Here is a 19,787-nt window from a genome sequence, read left to right as displayed (position 1 = left end):
CAACCAAGTAGCCATGTATTACTTGAACAAGCAGGGAGGAAAAAGATCCCTTCTCCTTTGCCAGGAAGCTCAGAAGATTTAGAATTGGGCAATTCCTCACAACATTTTTCTGAGAGCTGTCTGTATTCAAGGACAAAAAAAATCACTGGCAGACTAATTAAGCCGCATTCTGCAACCTCACGAATGGACGCTCAATTCACCGATTCTTCATCAGATTTTTTTCTCAATGGGGGACTCTTCAAGTAGACCTTTTTGTGTCTCCCCACAACAACAAACTGCCCCAGTTCTGTTCCAGACTTTACTCTCCTCATTGCCTGGCGGCAGATGCTTTTCTACTGGAATGGACGAACAAATTCCTCTATGCGTTCCCTCCATTTCTACTTATTCTCAAGACGCTTGTCAAACTCAAAACAGGAACATGCCACTATGATTCTGAGAGGTCCTCAGTGTTCCAGACAACCTTGGTTCTCCCTTCTACTTCAGCTCAGCAGCAGGGAGCCACTTCTACCAGTACTTCTGTCTCAGCTTACACAGAGTCACGGTTCTCTTCTTATTCCAACCTACAGTCTCTATATCTGACAGCTTGGTTCCTTGTGGCATAACTTAAAACCTTCAGTTTTCTCAATCTGTCAGAGTCATTTTGGATGCTTCCAGAAAACCTGCCACCAGACAATGTTGCAACAGAAGTGGACTAGGTTTTCTGCTTGGTGCGATCTTCATCACCAGGAGCTTCAGTCTACCCCCTTGTCTTCAGTTCTGGATTATAAGATTTGCCACAGCTGGGTCAGACCAGTGGTCCATTGTGCCCAGCAGACCGTTCACATGGCGGCCCTTAGGTCAAAGGCCAGTGCCCTATTTGAATCTAGCCTTACTTCCGTATGTTGTGATCAGTAGGAACTTATCCAACCTTGTCTTGAATCCCTGAAGGATGCTTTCCCCTATAACAGCCTCCAGAGGTGCGTTCCAGATTTCTACCACTCTCTGGGTGAAGAAGAATTTCCTTATATTTGTACGGAATCTTTTCCCTTCGAACTTTAGTGAGTGCATTCTCGTTCTCTTCACCTTGGAGAGGGTGAACAATCTCTCTTTCTCTACTAAGTCAATTCCCTTCAATATCTTGAATGTTTTGATCAAGTCCCCTCTGTCTTCTCTTTTTAAGGGAGAAGAGGCCCAGTTTCTCTAGCCTTTCGTTGTTTGGCAACTCCCCCAGTCCCTTATCCATTTTTGTCACTCTTCTCTGGACCTTTTCCAGTAGTACTATGCCCTTTTTCATGTACGGCAACCAGTGTTGGATGCAGTATTCCAGGTGGGTTGTACCATGTCTTGGTATAACGGCATTATAACTTTTCAGATCTGTTTGTGATCCCCTTCTTAATCATTCCTAGCATTCTGTTAGCCCTTTTTGCCGCCAATGCACATTGCGCGGACAGTTTCATTTTCTTGTCTACAAGTACTCCCAAGTCTCTTTCCTGGGGGCTCTCTCCAATTATAGTACCAGACATTCTGTATTCGTGCATATGATTTTTGTTACCGACATGCATCACCTTGCACTTATTCAATTTCTAGGTCGTTTATAAATATGTTGAAGAGTAGAGGCCCAAGCATCGAACCTGCTTTTCCCCTCTTACCGCCATATGGCACTTGCTTTGATGTTGTTTGTGCTTTTTCCAGTTTTCTTCCATTTTTGTCCTTTTCCATTCCTTAAACGAAGTCTTCTTGTCTCTGATCGCTTCCTTCACTACTACAGTGAGCCACGCTGGTTTCTTGTTCTTCTTCCTTTTGGAACCCTTGTTGATACGCAGTATATATAAATTTTTCGTCTGTTACTATATCTTTAGAAAGGGTCCATGCTTGCTCTAGCATATTTACAGTGCTTATCCTCTTCCTAATCTTCTTCCTCACCATGACTCTCATCCCTTCGTAGTTCCCTTTTCAGAAGTTCAGTGCCGTGGCCGTTGTTCTGGATTGATTTTTTTTATTCCTGTGTCTAGGTTGAAGTGGATCATGTTGTGATCATTGTTTCCCAGCGTCCCTTCTACTTCTATACCTTGTGCCGGTCTCGTAGTCCATTTAGAATTAAGTCTAGAATTGCATTTCCTCTCGTATTTTCCATGACAAGTTGTTCCAGGAAGCAATCGCCTTCAACATCCAGGAACTTGGTCTCTCTACTGCAGCTGGAGTTGCCTATGTTCCAATCTATCCCCGGATAATTGAAGTCGTCCATGGGTCATTCCATGTCAAGTGGACCAATACTGAAAACCACCCATGCTCGACCCCCCCCCCCCCTTAAAAATCCAACCAGATTTTACAGAGGTGTTGTCTAGGGTCTCAAATAAAACTCTTCAAAATTTTTTGGATCTATCTCAATTTGGTCAGTAGCTAGATGAAACAGGATAGCTTCTGTAGCAAAAAACATGCTCTTTCAAATGATTTTTTTTTTTTTTTTTAAACCTACATTTGAGATATTTGAATATGAAAATCAGTGAAAATTTGCATAAATGCTTAAAGCCATATTTTTGGGATGGTCATATCTTCAGCTTCACTTGACTGTAAAAGCTCATACTGCAAATCTTGGAAGTACCTCGTGATACATGTCTGCTGATAAAGTTGTACCCTCAGCTGAATTATCGATTAGCAGCAGAATGGAGCCACACTGTGCCAAAAATTTTCATTCGTGAATTTTTTTGCCTACTTTGCTGACCTGTAGAAATGAAAGCACGTTTGCAAAAGATTTCAAACTTGGCACAGAAACTTGCCCCAAGGTATTATACCAAACTGCAAAATTTCAGACTCCTAGGTAGTTTCCTTATGCTGCAGTGCTTTAGCAAAGTTGGCATTTTAGGTCACACAAGGCATGGGAGTGGATCAAATGCTTTTGTTCAACCACCCCATAGCTCCTGACCAAATTGAGATAGATCCAAAAAATTTTGCAGTTTCATTTGAGACTTAGACAACACGCCTGTAAAATTTGGTTAGATTTCAAGGGGGTTGAGCATGGACGGGTCCACTTGACATGGAATGACCCCATGATAACTGCATTGCCTCCCTTGCAGTTGTGTTTAATCTCATCCGTCATTTCTTCATCAGTCTCTTTGGACTGTCCTGGGAGTCGGTAGTAGATGCCGATCTTCGTATCCGTTCCATTTGTTCCCGGTATTTTGGCCCATAGAGACTCTACCTTATTGTTTGTTTCTGACGTGTTCTCTCTGGTAGACTCAATTCCATTTTTTATGCATAGGGCAATACCCCCACCTTTTTGTCCTACTCTGTCTCTGCGGTATAGCTTGTATCCCGGTAGTACAGTGTCCCAGATGTTGTCCTGATTCCACTATGTTTCCATGATTCTTATGATGCCTAGGTTATCTTTTTGTGCTATAGCTTCTAATTCCCCTATTTTATTCCGCAGGTTCCTTGCGTTTGTGAACATACACTTAAGTTTGCAGCCAGTTACTTTCTTGCACTTTCTTCCTCCTTGTGTCTCCCTCGCTTCTTTCCCTTTCGATCTGTTGGGATTTCTATTTTGCCTATGATCCGGTGAGTCTTCCCTGCAGTCTGGGTATACCGTTTCCCGAACCATCGACTCTTGGTCGACTGTTGGCTTTCCCCTTCTTCTTAGTTTAAAAATTTCTTAATTTCTCGCTTGATATTGCTTGCAAGTAGCCTCGTTCCGTCTCCGCTGAGGTGCAGTCCATCCTTCCTGTATAGCTTGCTCTTCCCCCAGATCGCCGTCCAGTTTCATACGAAGTGGAATCCTTCTTGCTCACACCAGCATCTCATCCATGCGTTGACTGCTTGCAGTTCCGTCTGCCTGTTCCCGTCTGCCCTGGGTGCTGGCAAGATTTCCGAGAACACTACAATCGGCGTTCTGATCTTCAGCTTCCTTCCTAGCATCCAGAACTGGTCTTTCAGTGTTTCCCTGCTGTAGTTCCTTTTGCTCATGTCATTTGTCCCAACGTGGATCACCACCACCGTATTTCCTCCTTCTGCACTGTCAATGATCCTGTTGTTGCGGCTCACTATATCCTCCACCTTGGCTCCTGGTAGGCAGGTTACTAGTCGATCCTGTCTTCCTCCTGCTATGTGGCTGTCGACTTGTCAGATGATGGAGTCTCCTGCGACGATTGCTGTCTTCTCTTGTCTCTCTAGCCACAGGTCCATGTCCTTGGTGTACATCTATCTCTCTAACTGCAGGTCCGTGTCCTCGGTGCACTTCCATCTTTCCTCCTCCTGGCATTGTCTTGCACTGGACTCATCTTCCTGTGGGTTCCCCCCGCTGTTTCCAGGTCCTGCTGCTGTGTCTAGTCCTTTCTTGTGATTTTCCTCCAGGTGGTCCTCACTCTCTGTGGATGTATCTTGGCAGTTCCTCTGTTGTTCCACGGCCTCTCTGTATGCCTCCTCGATGAACTTCTCTAACTCCCTGACTTCTTCTTCGATGTTCCTCTCTTCCATGATGTTATCCGCCTCCCTGACTTTTTCTTCAATGGTTCTCTCTTTCATGAAATTTTCAGCCTCTCTGATCTCCTCTTCAACTGCTCGAAGTGCTTCTAGTTCTAGTACTCTGCCCTCCAATAGCTTGACTTGCTTCTTCAGGCCCTCCACTTCTTCGCATCGAGTGCATACATAAGACTGCCTCCCAGAGGGGAGGTAGTCATACATATGACAAATGGTGCAGAAGACTGGGTAGCTCATCATCCTGTTTCTATCTGCTTCTTCCATTGCTGTCCGCTTGCAAGTCTGTTGTCTGAAGTGGCTTCTCCTTGTTTCCCGGGTCTTATGTGCTTCTTGTTCTTCCCTATATGCTTTCTCCCACTGCATGTAGCGTCCATGGTGCTGTTACTGTATAGTCCCTCTCCTAATTATATACCTACTACCCCTGCTTCTGTTGTGTATCTATTTCATTTATCTCAGTCTGGCCTCAAATCTGCTGCTTTTCACAACCACTGGAGGGAAAACCTCTATCTGCTCACCCTGTGGTTTCCAGATTTATGAAAGGACTTTTCAATATCAAGCTGCCTCTCAAACCACCTCCAGTGGTTTGGGATCTCAATGTGGTACTTGCTTATCTGACGAAGCCTCCATTTGAACTAATGTCTATGGCTCATCTTAAATATCTCACTTGGAAAGTAGTCTTTCTCATCTCTCTCATTTCTGCTCGCAGAGACAGTGAGCTACAAACTTTGGTAGCGGACCCACCATTTATAGTATTCCATCATGATAAAATGGTACTCTGCATTCATCCAAAATTCTTACCAAAAGTTGTTACAGAATTTAATTTCAATCAATCCATTGTTCTCCCAGTGTTCTTTCCCAAGCCTCATTCTCATCCTGGAGAAACAGCTCTTCATACTCTGAACTGCAAGCGTGCTTTGGCCTACTATTTGCAAAGGACTAAATCACATAGATCTTCTCCCAACTTTTTGTCTCCTTTGATCCTAACAAGTTGGGGCATCATGTTTCCAAAAAAAACAAACAAACAACAATTTCCAATTGGTTGGCTGCTGGCATCTCATTTTGTTATGCTCAGTCTGGGTTGCAACTGGAGGGTCGAGTCACAGCCCACAAAGTTAGAGCTATGGCAGCTTCAGTAGCTTTCCTTAGATCCACTCCTGTAGAAGAAATATGCAAAGTTGCCGCTTGGTCCTCAGTTCATACTTTCACCTCTCATTACTTTCTGGATTCCTTCTCCAGACGGGATGGCCATTTTGGCCAAACAGTATTACAAAATTTATTCTCTTAAACACCAACACTCCCACCATACCATTCTAGTTAGCTTGAAGGTCACCCATACGTGAGAATATGCTGCCTGTTGTCCTGGGATAAAGCATAGTTACTTATCTTAACAGGTGTTATCTAGGGACAGCAGGCATATAGTCTCACAACCCACCCACCTCCCTTGGTTGGCTTCTTAGCTGGCTATTTGAACTGAGGAGGCGCACGCCCTGCATCGGGCGGGAAGGCACCCGTGCATGCGTGGTGCGGTCAGTCACAAACTTTCTACAGTTCTTCAAGCAAAATTGCTTTTGCAGCTGTCCACATCGGGGCTCCGTGGATAACGTCACCCATACATGAGAACATCTGCCTCCTGTCCCTAGATAACACCTGTTACAGTAAGTAACTGTGCTTTTTGTACAATTAAAAATAACACTGAAACAAATAACACTCAAAACAGAATTTGAATATAAAAATCTCTGCATCATATTCATATTAATCAACATATCCATTCTTGTCATATCTATGAACTTATTTATCCTCATCATGTCTATCAATGTGCTTATCATGCATAGTTTTCCAAAAAAGAACATGTATTTAAATAATTTTTTATTAAAACATTCTATAAAAATATTAATTATTTTTAATTTTACTTTATAATCATAATTATCAAATACCTTTAGTTGTCTTTCACTTGATTTCTCTTTAAAAGATAATTGTCCCAAATACCAAATGGAACACCCCAAACAAAAATCAGAAACATGATCTTAAATAAATAAATAATATAAATTATGTAAATACATGTTCTTTTTTGGAAAAGAACTTTTCTAATAAAGTGAAAGTTTATTTTTGCATGAAGATAATTTGCTTTTCATAGTGGCCTTCCTGAAAGTCTAATCATTAGAAGTCTAGAATACCAGAGGAGTGGAAAATATTTAGAACACTAATACCAAAAAATTTCACTCTGTGCTTCCCAGCTTCTAGTTTGCCCTTTTTCTATTTTATTTGTGTATTAATTATTTTTTTTTTTCTTAGTGCAGCTTTATTAAAAAGATCACTAATGAATGAGCGTAGCCTGTTCTTAGGGACTTTCTCACATGCTAAGCCCATTTCTAGCATGGTTATCAAGAGTCCCCCCCCCCCCATCTGTTGAGTAAGTTTATGACCTCAAATTAATGTTAGCATTAGTGCACAGCCTGTTAAGGAGGAGGTAAAGGCTCCTGTGTTATGGACATTTGAACTAGCTCAGCATGGCCGTAACCTCAGTGTGCTAGCATCCATGCCCGGCCTCTCACTGACACGCCCCCCTCCTCCCGAAAACATTACCACGTGCTAAGCATATGAAGATGGCAAAACTAATATGGAACATTTTAGTGCATCCTGCATTAGGACATTTTTCTGTGTTAGGTGTGCGTTAACACCTAACTCATTTTATTAAAAGGATTCCTTAGTTTTTGATGTTTCTTTTCCTATATTTTGTTTTCTCTTGTAAAATAGTCTTTGCTCTTTTCTTTTGCTTCCTCTTCTTTGTACAGGCAGTATCCATACCTCCTCCTTTTCTTTCATCCACTTATTTCCTTACCTCTGTTCCTTTCAGTACTCTTTCATTTCTTTCCTTCAGGTACACTCTTACTCTCTGATAGCACGGGACAGCTTTGGGCCATGGCAGCAGATTCTCAGCCAAGACCTGCCCCCAGACGTTGGCAGCAGTTTCTTGGCCCAGAATGGGACTATCTTTGACTGCTCAAAATCAACATTTTCAAGAGCCCTTTAACTATAAGAAAATATACTAATCTTTTCAGGACCAAAATGAGCAGGACTGGCTCAAGAGGCTGTGGTGCCCTGGACTAATTTTTGGTTTTGTGCCTTCTTTCTGCCATGCCTCAACCTTCCCTTGCAGTCCATCAATTCTCCTTCCATTGCCATCTGATGTGTCTCTCTCAACCTACCCCCCCCCCCCTAACACACACACAGTCTGACATGTCATCTTTTCTTCACCCCAGCCCCTCTTTCCACCTCCCATGGTCTGATATTCTCCCTCCCTTGTTCCCTTACCCAAGGACTGGCATCTCCGTTATCCCCCTCTCCCACATAGGTCCAGCATCTCCCCCCTCCCCACACACATCCTACAAGTCCAGCATCTCTTCCTTGGCTTCCTTCAATACCCATGGTCCAGCAAATCTTTATTTACCAGTGCCTCTTCCTTGGCTTCCCTCAGCATCCCCAGACCAGCAACTTGTTCTTCACCAGCTCCTTCCTTCTGCATTGTCCTGGCCTTCTGATGTAACTTCCTGTTTACATGAGTGGAGGAGCCTGCTCAACTTGGTCAGCATGTTCCCACTGCTGCTGCAGATGAAGAACAGGTTTGCTGGTTTGGAGTGCTGAGGGAGGCCAAGGAAGAGATTCTGGACTTGAGGCAGGAGGGGAGGGGAAGAACCGCTGACTTAACCTGTAAGGCCAGTAAGGTCACCAGCCTAAGAATTTGGTGCCCTTTTTCATTGGCACCCTGGACCAGAGCCTCACTTGGTCCATAGATTAAGCCTGCCCTTAAAATAAGCCTGGCTTTAGGCTTCAGTAGTAGAACTGTTCAAAATTTATCCCACAATTGCATGTAATAGATGCCTTCTTTTGTAACTTCTTAATTTCTGTTTTGGTTATTCTTAATTAAAAACAATAGGATCCGTCTACTAAGTATTTCTCAAATACAAAATGGAAGTCAGTCTTAAGTACACCTGGCCTTTATTGTTATGTTTTAAATCAGAACTTCCCAAACTTGGGCTGATAAACCCATGTTTGGAATCACAGTCAGATGGACACTCCACAGGACATCTTTTTCTGCGCCAGCCAGAGATCACATGCTTTCTGTGGCTATGTGAATTGGTGTCACAGCTGCAGAAAGATTGGTGAGCATTGTTCTGTTGTACAAGGGTTTTTGTGAATAGAAAAAGATAATTGAATATTCAACAATATTGTCAGCTTTTGTGTTATTTTCCTCATTATTTTTCCTTTTTTTCCCTTTTAGTCTAAACCTTATGCATATGACCATGTATTCCAGCCAAACACAACTCAAGAACAAGTTTATAATGCCTGCGCAAAAAAGATTGTCAAAGGTAAGGAAAATCATTCATACATTTTATATATATTACAGTGGTATTACTATTATTAATTTTTCACCCTCTTGTGGCATAATTGAGGGCAACCCTCAAGAATGCTACTGAGAAAGTTGAAAATTACAAGTAGGTTGTTTTGGTTTTTTAACTAGTACTGTGCTAACCTACCATATGTCATTATTTTCATCAGCTGATCTGTGTACAGCCAGCAGAAAACTGTATGATTGTAAGACTTGATATACTGGTTCAGAAAAACCAAATGTCCATCTAACCTAGTATCCCATTTCCCAACAGTGGCCAGGCACAATTTCAGGCAGCATCCCAAAAAGTAGTAAGATTCCGTGTACTTACTCCCCAGGAAATCCAATACAATAACATTTAAATTTAAAAAAGGAGACTGATAGCATGAGGAAAATGGTAAAAAGAGATTTGGAGGAGCAGCTGCAAAGATCAAATATTTATATCAGGCATGGATGTTAAGAACCTAAGAATTGCCGCTGCTGGGTCAGACCAGTGATCCATCGTGCCCAGCAGTCCGCTCACGTGGCGGCCCTTAGGTCAGAGACCAGTGCCCTATTAGAGTCTAGCCTTACTTGCGTATGTTCTATTCCTGTAGGAACTTATCCAACCTTATCTTGAATCCCTGAAGGGTGTTTTCCCCTATAACAGCCTCCAGAAGAGCATTCCAGGTTTCTACCACTCTCTGGGTGAAGAAAAACTTCCTTATGTTTGTACGGAATTTTTTCCCTGTTAACTTCAGCGAGTGCTCTCTCATTCTTTTCACCTTGGAGAGGGTGAACAATCTTTCTCTGCTAAGTCAATTCTCTTCAATATCTTGAATGTTTCGATCATGTCCCCTCTCAGTCTTCTCTTCTCAAGGGAGAAGAGGCCCAGTTTTTCTAGCCTCTCGTTGTACAGCAGCTTCCTCAGTCCCTTAACCATTTTTGTCGCTCTTCTCTGGACCCTTTTCAGTAGTACTATGTCCTTTTTCACGTACGGCAACCTGTTTTGGATGCAGTATTCCAGGTGGGGCGTACCATGGCCCGGTATAACGGCATGATAACCTTTTCAGATCTATTCGTGATCCCCTTCTTAATCATTCCTAGCATTCAGTTAACCCTTTTCACCACCGCTGCCACACATTGCGCAGATGGTTTCATTGACTTGTCTACAAGTACTCCCAAGTCTCTTTCCTTTCCTCTCTCCGAGTATAGCTCTGAACATCCTGTATTCGTGCATACGATTTTTGTTACCGACATGCAATGCCTTGCACTTATCCACGTTGAACCTCATTTGCCATTTCGCGGCCCATTCCTCAAGCGTATTTATGTCTCTTTGTAGGTTTTGTCAATCCTTCTGTGTCTTCATTACTCTGAATAACTTTGTATCGTCTGCGAATTTAATCACCTCACTCGTTGTGCCAAGTTCTAGGTCATTTATAAATATGTTGAAGAGCACAGGCCCGAGCACCAAACTCTGCAGCACTCGTGACGCTTTTCCAGTCCGAGTATTGTCCATTCACCCCCCACTCTCTGCATCCTATCCACCAACCAGTTTTTAATCCACATGAGTATATCACCCTCGATTCCGTGGGTCGCAATTTTCCAAAGTAGGCGTTCTTGCACAACTTTGTCAAACGCCTTCTGAAAATCCAGATATATGATGTCGACCAGGTCACTTTGGCTATCTGACCATTTACTCCTTCGAAGAAGTGCAGTAAGTTTGTCAAGCAAGATCTTCCTTTGCTGAAGCTGTTCTGGCTGGTCCTCATCAGTTTGTGTCCGTCAAGGTGATCAATGATGCAGTCCTTTATCAGAGCCTCTACCATCTTTCCCGGTACCGAAGTCAGACTCACTGGTCTGTAGTTTCCCAGATCTCCCCTCCAACCTTTCTTGAAGATCGAAGTAACATTCGCCACTTTCCAGTCTTTCAGAATCTTTCCTGATTTGATCGACAGATTGGCTATTAGTTGGAGCAGTTCAGCTATAACCCCTTTCAATTCCTTGATTACCCTCGGGTGGATGTCGCTGGTCCCGAGGATTTATCATTTTTGTCTGCATACCTCTTCTAGACTGACCGTCGTCCCTGTCAGCTTCCAATCTTCATTTCCTGTGTATAGCCTGTCAGCTTCAGGCATATTAGATATATCCTCTTCGGTAAATACAGCCCAGGTATATTCCATGTACTATAAAAGGAGGAAGGCAGACCAAAAGGCAGCCTATGTGGTTAATGAGTGAGGTGAAGGAAGCTATTACAGCTAAAAGAGAATCTTTCTGAAAGTTAAAGAAGAATCCAACTGAAAATAATAGTAAACAGCACAAGGAATGACAAGTCAAATGCATTATGCTGATAGGGAAGGCAAAGAGAGACTTTGAAAAGAAGATTGTGCTGGAACAAAAACACATAGTAAATTTTTTTTTAGTATATTAAAAGCAAGAAGCCAGGAAAAGAATCAGTTGGACCACTAAACAACAGCGGGGTAAAAGGGGTGCTCAGGGAAGATAATGACCATAATGGAGAGATTAAATGAAAAGAGAAGATGGAACTTCTATCAAAGTGGGTGTGATCTTCAGACCTCCAACCCAGTCACAGCAAATTGATAAAGATCTGATTGTGGATATCCAAAAGTTTGGAAAGAAAGAGAAGGTGCTGCTGTTGGGAGATTTCAACCTGCTGGATGCGGACTGGAAAGTTCCATCTGGGGAATCGGAAAAAGTAGGGAGATTGTGGATGCCTTTCAAGAGGCTCTGCTCAGATAAATGGTGATGGAACCCATGAGGGAAAAAGCGATATTCGATCTGGTCCTCACAGATGAGGAGAGTATCTCTAATGTTCGAGTGGGTGCTCACTTGGGAAGTAGCGATCATCAAACGGTTTGGTTTGATATAATAGCTAAAGTGGAGAGCGGCTGCACAAGACTTAGTCCTAGATTTCAAACGTACGGACTTTAATTAAATGGGAGAGTACCTGAAGAAAGAGCTGTTAGGATGGGAAGACCTAAGAGAAGTGGAAAAACAGTGGTCTAAGCTGAAAGGAGCAATAAAAATGGCTACGGACCTTTATGTGAAGAAAGTAAATAAAAACAAGAGAAAAAGGAAACCAATATGGTTCTCCAAACTAGTGGCGGAGAAAATAAAGGCAAAAGAGTTGGCGTTCCTGAGATATTAAAAAACCCAAGAAGAGGAGTGAAACTGAAAGAGGCCAAGACAGAAATAGCTAAGAAGAAAAAAATACATTTTAAATTGAATCAGGTTGGGCAGACTGGGTCTTTATCTACCGTCATCTACTATGTTACTATGTTTGCTTCAGTCTTCATTGAGGAAGATATGGGAGAGACACTGGTTCCAGAAATGGTATTCAATGCTGATAAGTAAGAGAAACTGAAACAAATCTGTATAACACTAGAAGATGTAATGGGGCAAATTGAAGTGGATCAGATGGTCCCAGAATGCAGATAGAATTGAAAAATGAACTTGCAGAACTATTTGTAATTTATCTTTAAAATCCAGCATGGGTGGCCACCATCACGCTGATTTTTAAAAAGGGTTCCAGAATTATGGGGTTTTTAAGCATAGTCAGCTTTCTGCTAATTAATTAGTTTTCCTTTATTTTCTCCATGAATTTAATGGATCTTCTTGCTAATTTGTGGTCTAAGAAAGACAATGAGTAATATACCACTAATGATGTTTTTCTTTTTTTCATATTTTATGTTCTGTATTTCTGAAACAAGTGTATCACTTGCGATATATTATAAATTAATAAAAAAGATTAATGAAAAAAAAAAAAAGGGTTCCAGAGGTGATCTGGAAAATTACAGACCGGTGAGTCTCATGTCGGTGCCCGGCAAATTGATAGAGACTATTATAAAGGACAAAATGATAGAACATATAAATAAGCATGGATTAATGAGACAAAGGCAACATGGATATAGTCAAGGGAAATCTTGTCTCACCAAACTACTACATCTCTTTGAAGGGGTGAATGAACATGTAGATAAAAGTGAGCTAACCGATATTGTGTATTTGTGTATATTGTGTAGTGCTGCCCGATTCATGATTCAAATTTGTTCACCGATTCACTTCATGTGAATCAATTTAAAACAAACAAAAAAAAATTGGCGTTCCGATTCGGCTGACCCTCCCCCCTAAAGCAGGAGCTGCAGCGCTGCTCTTGCTGGCCGGCCGCTGCCACACCTGCTTTAGAGGGCAAGAGGGGAGGGTCAGTAGGGAAGTGCTGCTGTCTGGCTTCCCCCCTGGCATCCGGTTTTCCCCCCCCCCGGCCTTCTGCTTCCCCCCTGGCCTCCCCGCACCGTTTATCTTTGAGGAGCAGCCTGCAAAGAAGATCGCGGTGCTAGCAATCTTTGCACTGCTTCAGAGTTGTTTCCTCCGCCGCGATCCTGCCTCTGATGTCAGAGGAGGGACGGGACCGCGGCGGAGGAAAGAGCTCTGAAGCAATGCAAATATCACTAGCACTGTAATCTTGTTTGTAGGCTGCTCCTATAAGGTAAACGGTGCGGGGAGGCCAGGGGGGAAGCCGGACACCAGTGGGAGGCCAGAGGGAACACACAGGCCTTCTGGGGGGTGGGGGGGGAGCAGTCCTTCGGGGTGGAGGGTGGGACAAGCCTTCAGGGGGGACAGGCAGGCAGGCCTTCAGGGATGTGATGCAGGCCTTCAAGGGGGGGAAACAGGCCTTCAAGGAGGGGGACAGGCCTTCAAGGGGGATGGACAGGCCTTCAGGGGTGGGATGCAGGCCTTCAAAGGTGGGACAGGCCTTCAGGAGAGGGGGGCCCTGGTGTAGAAGTACACGGAGGGAGGGAGGGAAGGGGGGTTCAAAGAGGCATGCATAAGCCGGACTTTGGGAGGGAAGGAAATAATGGGTCTAAAAATAGAGGAGAGGGAGAGAGATAATGGACAATGGGATTTAGGGAGGGAAGGAACAGAAAGGGAGAGAAGTTGGACCCAAGGGATGGTGTAGAGGGGGGATAGAGATACTTGATAGAAGGGTAGTTGGGAAGAGAAAGGGAGAGATGGTGGATCCTGGGGTGGTGGGGAAGGAAGGAGAGATGCTGAATGAAAGGGTAACATAAGAACATAAACATTGCCTCTGCCAAGTCAGACCATAGGTCCATCATGCCCAGCAATCCGCTTCCGCGGCGGCCCCCCTGGTCAATGACCTGTAAGTGATCTTTTACTTAAAACATTTTGTCTTGTATAGTATCCCTCTAGTTATACCCTTCAATCCCCTTTGCCTTCAGGAACACGTCCAATCCCATTTGGAATCCCAAAATCATACTTTGCTCTACCACTTCTTCTGGAAGCGCATTCCAGGTGTCCACTACCCTCTGAGTGAAGAAGAACTTCCTAGCATTTGTTCTGAAACTGTCTCCCTTCAATATTTTTGAGTGCCCTCTTGTTTTTGTTGCCCCCGCCAGTCTGAAGAATCTGTCCCTCTCTACCTTCTCTATACCCTTCATGATCTTGTAAGTTTCTATCATGTCCCCATTAAGTTTCCGCTTTCCAAGGGAAAAGAGCCCCAGCTTCTCCAGCCTCTCAGCATATGAAAGGTTTTCCATGCCCTTTATCATTCTTGTTGCTGTTCTCTGGACCCTCTCGAGTACTGCCATATCTTTCCTAAGGTACGGCGACCAGTATTGAACGCAGTATTCCAGATGTGGGCGCACCATCGTCCGATACAGTGGCAGGATAACTTCCTTGGTTCTGGTGGTAGTTGAGAAAAGGTGAATCTGTGGATGGAGATGAAAAAAAGGAAAGATGCCAGACCTCCGGGGGAGGGAAAGGAAATGGAAGGGGAGGACAGAGATGGCAGATGGATGGTTAGCACGGAGAAAGAAGAAAGAAGGAGACCCTGGAAAGCAAGTTATCAGAAGACAATCAGAGCCTGGGACCAACAAGATTTGAATATTGACCAGACAACAAAAGGTAGAAAAACTTATTTTATTTTATTTTCTGTTTTGTGATTACAATATGTCAGATTTGAAAAGTGTATCCTGCCAGTGCTGGTGTTAGACTGCAAACGTGAGCTAGGATTTAACAGAGAGAGGAAAAGTCCTTTTTATTTCTTTATTTTGTTTACACCACAGCACCAGTGTGGTTAGGAGAAACCAAAGGAGGTGAAGAAGCTATAAAATAAATCCACCAGGATGTTTTAAAAAAACACCCAATTGGGCAGGAAAATTGAATCGAAAAACCAATTCAATAGGCTGAATTGAATTGCATCAAAATTTTTTTTCCTGAATTGGACAGCACTAGTATTTGGATTTTCAAAAGGCATTTGACAAGTACCTCATGAAAGACTTATGAGGAAATTATAAAGTCATTAGATAAAAGGTAATGTACTATTACAGATTAAGAACTGGTTGAAAGATAAAAAACAAAATATGGTCAACATTCTCAATGGAGAACGGAAAATAATGGTGTTCCCCAGAGGTCTGTGCTGAGAATGCTAATTTTTGTCAATGATCTAGAGATGGAAATAACCCTTAGCTCAGTGTGTGGCGGTGGCTAGGAAAGGAATGGAAAACAAAACTGAAATGTTATAATGACTTTGTGTCGCTCTGTGGTACGACTGAACCTCGAATACTGTGTACTATTTTGGTTGCCATATCTCAAAAAAGATATAGCAGATTTAGAAAATGTAAAGAGAAGGGTGATGAAAATGATAGAAACATGATGGTAGATAAAGGCCAAATGGTCCATTCAATCTGCCCATCCGCAGCATCCATTATCTCCTCTCCCTAAGAGATCCCACATGCTTGTTTCGCACTTTTTTGAATTCATATAGTCTTTGTCTCCACCACCTCTACAAGGAGATTATATTCTATGCATCTATTACCCTTTCTGTAAAAAAGTTGTTTTTTTTATTATTCCTGAGCCTATCACCTCTTAAATTCTTCCCAAGCCCTCTCACTCTAGAGTTTTCATTCAATTGAAAGAGATTGGCCTCATGCATATTTATGACATATAGGTATTTAAACGTCTCATCATATCTCCCCTCTCCTGCCTTTCATTCAAAGTATACATTTTGTGCTCTTTGAGTCTGTCCCTGTATGCCTTATGACATAGACCACCAACCATTTTAGTAGACTTTCTCTGGACTGACTTCATCCTGTTTCTGTCTTTTTAAGGTGAGGTTTCTAGAACTGTACACAATATTCTAAATGAAGTCTCATCAGAGTCTTATACAGAGGCATCAATACCTCCTTTTTTCTACTGGCCATACCTCTCCCTATGCAACCTAGCATCCTTCTAGCTTTCGCTGTCACCTTTTCAATCTGTTTGGCCACCTTAAGATCATCACATACAATCACACCCAAGTCTCGCTCTTCTGTCATGCACATAAGTTCTTCACCCCCTAAACTGTACTGTTCCCTCGGGATTTTGCAGTCCAAATGCATAGCCTTGCATTTCTTAGCATTAAATTTTAGCTGCAAATTTCAGACCATTCAAGTTTCACCAGGTCTTTCTTCATGTTATTCACTCCAGCGTGTCTACTCTATTGCAGACTTTGGTATCATCTGCAAAGAGGCAAATCTTACCCGATAACCCTTCAGCAACATCATTTATAAAAATGTTAAAAAGAACAGGCCCACCACTGGTAACATCCCTTTCCTCAGATCGATCTCCATTGATCATTACCGTCTGTTGCCTTCCATTCAACCAGTTCTTGACCCAGCCCGTCACTTTGGGACCCATCCTAAGGACATTCAGTTTATTAGACGTCTGTGTGGAACACTGTCAAAGGCTTTGCTAAAATCTAAATACATCACATCTAGCACACATCCTCTATCCAATTCTTTGGTCACCCAGTCAAAGAAATTGATCAAATTTGTCTGACAAAACCTACCTCTAGTGAATCCATATTGCCTCCGGTCCTGTAATCCACAGGATTCCAGAAACTTGACCATTCTCTGTTTTAAAAGCGTTTCCATTAATTTGCTTACCATGGAAGTCAGACTTAACGGCCTGTAATTTCCTACTTCTTCCTTACTTCCACTTTTGTGGAGAAGGACCACATCTGCCTTTCTCCAGTCCTCCGGTACCACTCCCGACTCTAGAGACTCATTGAAAAGGTCAGTCAGCGAAGCTACCAGAACTTCCCTAAGTTCTTTCAGCACCCTTGGATGTACACTATCTGGCCCTATCGCTTTATTTTAGTTAGCTCCTCACGAACACAACCCTCTGAAAATCGATCAGGGTCTATTACTCCTCCATCCCTATTCACGTTTGTCTTTTGTGGTCCTGCTCCAGGTGCTTCAGCCGTGAACACAGAACAGAAATATTTGTTAAGCAATTCAGCCTTTTTTTAAATCAGCATCTACATATTCCTTCCCTTCACCTTCGAGTCTCACAATGCCACTTTTGCACTTCTTCCTATCACTAATATATCTAAAAAATGTCTTGTTTTACCCTGTCAGCTATTTTTTTCTTCCATTTGCATCTTTGCATTCCTGACTATACGACCAGCCTCTCTTAACTTTTCCAGATATTTTTGCCTGTCTTCCTCTTTCTGCAATCTTTTGTAGTTTATGAAAGCTAACCTTCTCAGCTACTACTTTTGAGAACCAAAGCGGCCTTCTTTTTTCCTTTTCCTTACTTGCCTCACAAAAAGGTTTGTCGCCCTTATAATTGCCCACCCCATTTCCCACCCAGACAACAATTCTTTGATGTAAACCCCCATCCGAACAAAGTTAGTTTTTTAAAAGTCTAGAACCTTTGCTTTTGAATGAGCCGTCTCTATACCCATCTTAATATTAAACTGTACCATGCAGTGATCACTGGATGCCAGATGATCACCCATGTAACATCTGAAACACTTTCCCCGATTGTAAGCACTAAGTCCATCAGATGGGGGGGGCAAGCTCTTCAAGTAAAAATGGAATTGGAATCCGAGCCTAGCTTTTTGATGCCTTGGACTTTGAGCAAATCCCTAAAGATTGTTTGAAATTTCCAATGCACAACTTAATGAAAGATGCAATGTTGAAAAACTGGGAAACACCTCTACTTATTCCTGTGACTGCAAGAAAATTAGACTGTCTTTATAGAGTCCAGTCATGTCCAGGATTTGACAAACCTCAACTACAGCATCACTCCCTCTTAGTTGAGTCTGCTTTCAAAAACATCTTCCCGTACTAGAACTTATGCCAGTACTCCTCCAGGGAGAGAGGGCCGTACCCTGCACAAATTCGGCCACAGACTATTCCAGAATACCATGTTAACCAATCATATCCTCAGTTATAATTTTTACATGACTTTTTTTTTTACTTTAAACAGTTATCACATTTTGAAAATACATTCCAAATTTGAAGAATTCCAAAATACTACCCATAATCTACTAGAAACTAGAAAGTTCATGGCCAGATCAGTGTTTGACACCTTTGATGTCACCTAAAGGGTGTCAGCTCTATCCATAGCTATGCATCAACAGGCCTGGTTGCAAGTATCTGATCTAGACCCTAATGTCCAGGACTGTTTAGCAAATATTCCCTAACTCGGTGATGAATTGTTCGGAGAAAAAATTGAGGAAGCCACACAAAAAATTTCCAGACATGAGCAAAGCATGATTACTCTGTCTTCTACCAAATCTTCAAAATCTCAGCCTCCTAAGCATTACTACAACCCATTTGACATCTTACAAACGGCGCTATATTCAGCTGACTTCTACCTACAGGGATCTTCTGCAAAAGTGCCCCAGAAAACATTGGTCTCAAAAACCTCAGTCTCAACCTCAACAGAAGTTGACTTTTTGACTTGTTCATCCAGAGCTTAGCCACTGTTCTTCTGTCTCTCCCTCCTCCTCATCCCATCAGAGGTCATCTAACATATTACCACCACCGTTGGACACTCATCACATCTGACAACTGGGTTTTACAAGTAATGCAGAAAGGCTATGCTCCTGTGTGAAAAGCCTCCAAACAAACTTCCAAGAGAGTATTCTTTCAACTCATAGCAGACCTCCTTTCTTCAACCAAAACTCTGCTCTCCTGCAACTGAATGCCATCGAACCAGTACCTCCTCGGCAGAAGAGCCAGGGCTTCTACTCAAAATATTTCCTCATACCAAAGAAGACTGATCCTCAATCTCAAAGCCGTCAACAAGTATTTAGTCACAGAAGTTTTGCATGCTATCCTAGGCACTCTCTATTCCCTCTTAGAGAAGAACAACTGTCTTTACTCTCTGGATCTCAAAGAAGCATACACCCATATATATCCCTATTCTTCCAGCCCACAGAAAGTACCTCCGTTTTCAGATAGGAATACATCATCTTCAATACCGGGTGTTACCCTTTGGCCTAGCATCAGCACCCACAGTATTCACAAAGTGTTTAGTTATAATTACTGCAACACTCCGCTCTTATGGCTTTCATGTATTCCCTCTCAATCTGCTCAGTTAGCAGTGAACTCAACTGTACGTCTACTGGAGCTTTTAGGATTTGCAGTCAACTATTAAAAATCCCATCTCCAATAAACACAGATTCTGGAATTTATAAGAGCAATGGCAGCTTCGGTAGCTTTTCTCCATTGCACTCCTATTGAGGAAATTTGTAAAATAGCCACTTGGTCCTCAATACATACTTTCACATCCCATTACTGTCTGGAGACTCATTCCAGATGGGATAGTCGGTTCGTCAAGCAGTTCTACAAAATTTATTCTCTGTTTAGACACCATCCCTTTCACATCAGCTAGGGAGTCCCATCCATGAGAATATCTGCCTGCTGTCCCTAATAACACCTGTTACAGGTAAGTTAACTATGCTTTCTAGCCCTAATGTAGAAATCTTATGCAACGAGCCAGGTCACGTAGGAAGCGGAAAGGATTTTCTAGCTATTTGGAACCCTAATATACACATTTTGTCATCTCAAGCACATAGTCACATATTAAATAAATTACAGAGGAAGAGTTGAGGAATGGTCTTAATTTTGAGCTTCTTGAGGTAGGGGGGGAGTAGAGG

General features: G+C 42.5%; 1 protein-coding gene across 1 annotated transcript in view; it reads left to right on the top strand.

Moving 5' to 3' along the window:
* The window catches only part of KIF5B (kinesin family member 5B), a 195,222-nt gene that overhangs the window by 35,710 nt on the left and 139,725 nt on the right, over positions 1-19,787 (top strand). Inside the window, exon 2 of the mRNA XM_033931498.1 lies at positions 8,732-8,819. Coding sequence (XP_033787389.1) covers positions 8,732-8,819 — 88 coding nt within the window. The remainder of the gene's footprint in view (positions 1-8,731; positions 8,820-19,787) is intronic.

The sequence above is a fragment of the Geotrypetes seraphini genome, chromosome 2 (assembly GCF_902459505.1).
Source record: "Geotrypetes seraphini chromosome 2, aGeoSer1.1, whole genome shotgun sequence".
Lineage (NCBI taxonomy): Eukaryota > Metazoa > Chordata > Amphibia > Gymnophiona > Dermophiidae > Geotrypetes > Geotrypetes seraphini.
Note: the sequence above shows the minus strand (reverse complement) of the source record. Positions and strands in the feature narration are given on the sequence as shown.